A 1,806-nucleotide genomic window follows, 5' to 3' on the forward strand; every position below is an offset into this window, starting at 1 on the left:
TATATAATGCAAAACTAAACTAAAAAATTATAACATCAATTTTATGTAACTTACTTCGTTTTGTTGTACAGGATTGCTATTCTCATCTGGTGAACTGAAATAATTAATGTTATGTTTAAGTACTTTATGCTTTTTTGTATATTTTAATTATCTTTGTATTAAAAAGAACTTACCTATGAGAATTATCTAAATTAGTATTTGCATTATCTTGGGAACCATCATTTTCAGTTACGTCATGCGACGCGACTGCACCAGGTCCAGCTTCTACAATATAATTTATACCCAAAGTAGGATCAGAAACTAAAGAAACGCTTGTCTTCCCACAAAATATGATATTCACCTAAAATTACAAATAGGTCTATTGTTAATAACCTACATAAAATTTCTTCTGATCGTTGTTAAAACATAATAATTGAAATACCTGTTCTAATAAATCTTGAACAGTACAATCTTCGTTTGGTATGTCAAATGTTATTAATCTTTGTTCACCATTTGATAACATAACTAACATTTTTGCAGTATTTCCCTGTATTTGATGCTGAACTTTAGTATCTATTGGATTATGAATTACTTTCTCAAGAAAAGCAACACTTTCAGACAAACTACTTTCTGAATCAGTTTGTGATGAAAAGCTTTGTTGATTTGTTGGACCTTTCTCTAAAAGTGATGGAGATTCCAAAGACTCAACATCCATAGAGTTGTGCAGATTTTGAGATGGAGATAAAAGTTCATATTGAGATTTTTGTGTTGCAGTTTGCTTTTGAAACTGTAATTGTGGTGAGGCTACTTGCTTCTGCTGTACTGAATTTGTAGTTGCTTGTTGTCGTTCTGTAGGATTATTTGATAATCTTTGCATATTGTTTCCTTGCAATCTTTGATCATTTTGCACTTTTCTTTGACTTTGCACTTGTTTTAATGTGCTAATTGTTTGTTCCATTTTAGGCTGCTGCACTTTTAATGAATTTTTTGACATTAAAACGGGAGCTTGAGGTCTAGAATGTGCTGTGCTTGAAGAAGTATGTATTTGTGTAGAAATTTGTGTCACATTCTGTCCAACAGGACTGATTGTTTTATTACAAAACGATGGTGTAGGTACTTTGATATTAGACGCATTAGCGTTTGGTATTTGAGTTCCTATGTTACTTGTTACATTCGACCTATCAACAATAGATGATGATCCAGTTTGTATATTATTTGTTGAAAGTCGATTTCTGTTATGATATGATCTAAGAGGTTTCCTTTTTAGAAGTTCTGTATTCAATGATGATAATTCACAAGATCCATGTAAAAGACTCTAAAACCACATATAACTCTTATACATACAACAATTTTCAAAGGAAAAAAAGAACAGTTGTAAATGTTTACACCTACTTGTGAAGAAGTATTATTTTGATTTTCATTTAATTTGGCAGTTTGAGATTTTTCTGATATTAATGCACTTTGTTTTGAAACTGCATTCACACTAATACTGTTTTCTTGCATTTTTATCCATTGCATTTGTTGTCCATCATTAGTACAGCCTACAATTGTCTTTGAACCTAAGTAAAACAATAATGTCTTTCAATTTGTCTTATTATGTTTTACATATCTTTAATAAATAACCATGGAAAGCATTTCTCATATAATAAAATGATTTTTTCTTTAACATAATGTACTATCAAGATGTTACACAATTTCATTAAATTTACCTTTATTATCCACAATGTTTACAATGTTTCCACCTGCAGTATTAGCATTCACTGTTGCAGTCTTTGAAACACCTTGAGATGAAGTTCTTCCGTTTGTATTTGTTTTAATTATAAAAAC

At 30.1% G+C, this 1,806-nt stretch overlaps 1 protein-coding gene across 1 annotated transcript in view; it reads right to left on the reverse strand.

Annotated features, from left to right (window-relative positions):
- LOC108574573 overlaps positions 1 to 1,806 on the reverse strand; it is a 9,773-nt gene that overhangs the window by 6,003 nt on the left and 1,964 nt on the right. Inside the window, 5 exon segments of the mRNA XM_017937188.1 lie at positions 55 to 94; positions 174 to 340; positions 422 to 1,294; positions 1,372 to 1,538; positions 1,689 to 1,806. The exon segment at positions 1,689 to 1,806 is cut by the window's right edge and continues 7 nt beyond it. Of these exon segments, the coding sequence (XP_017792677.1) occupies positions 55 to 94; positions 174 to 340; positions 422 to 1,294; positions 1,372 to 1,538; positions 1,689 to 1,806 (1,365 nt within the window).

The sequence above is a fragment of the Habropoda laboriosa genome, unplaced genomic scaffold (assembly GCF_001263275.1).
Source record: "Habropoda laboriosa isolate 0110345459 unplaced genomic scaffold, ASM126327v1 scaffold175, whole genome shotgun sequence".
Lineage (NCBI taxonomy): Eukaryota > Metazoa > Arthropoda > Insecta > Hymenoptera > Apidae > Habropoda > Habropoda laboriosa.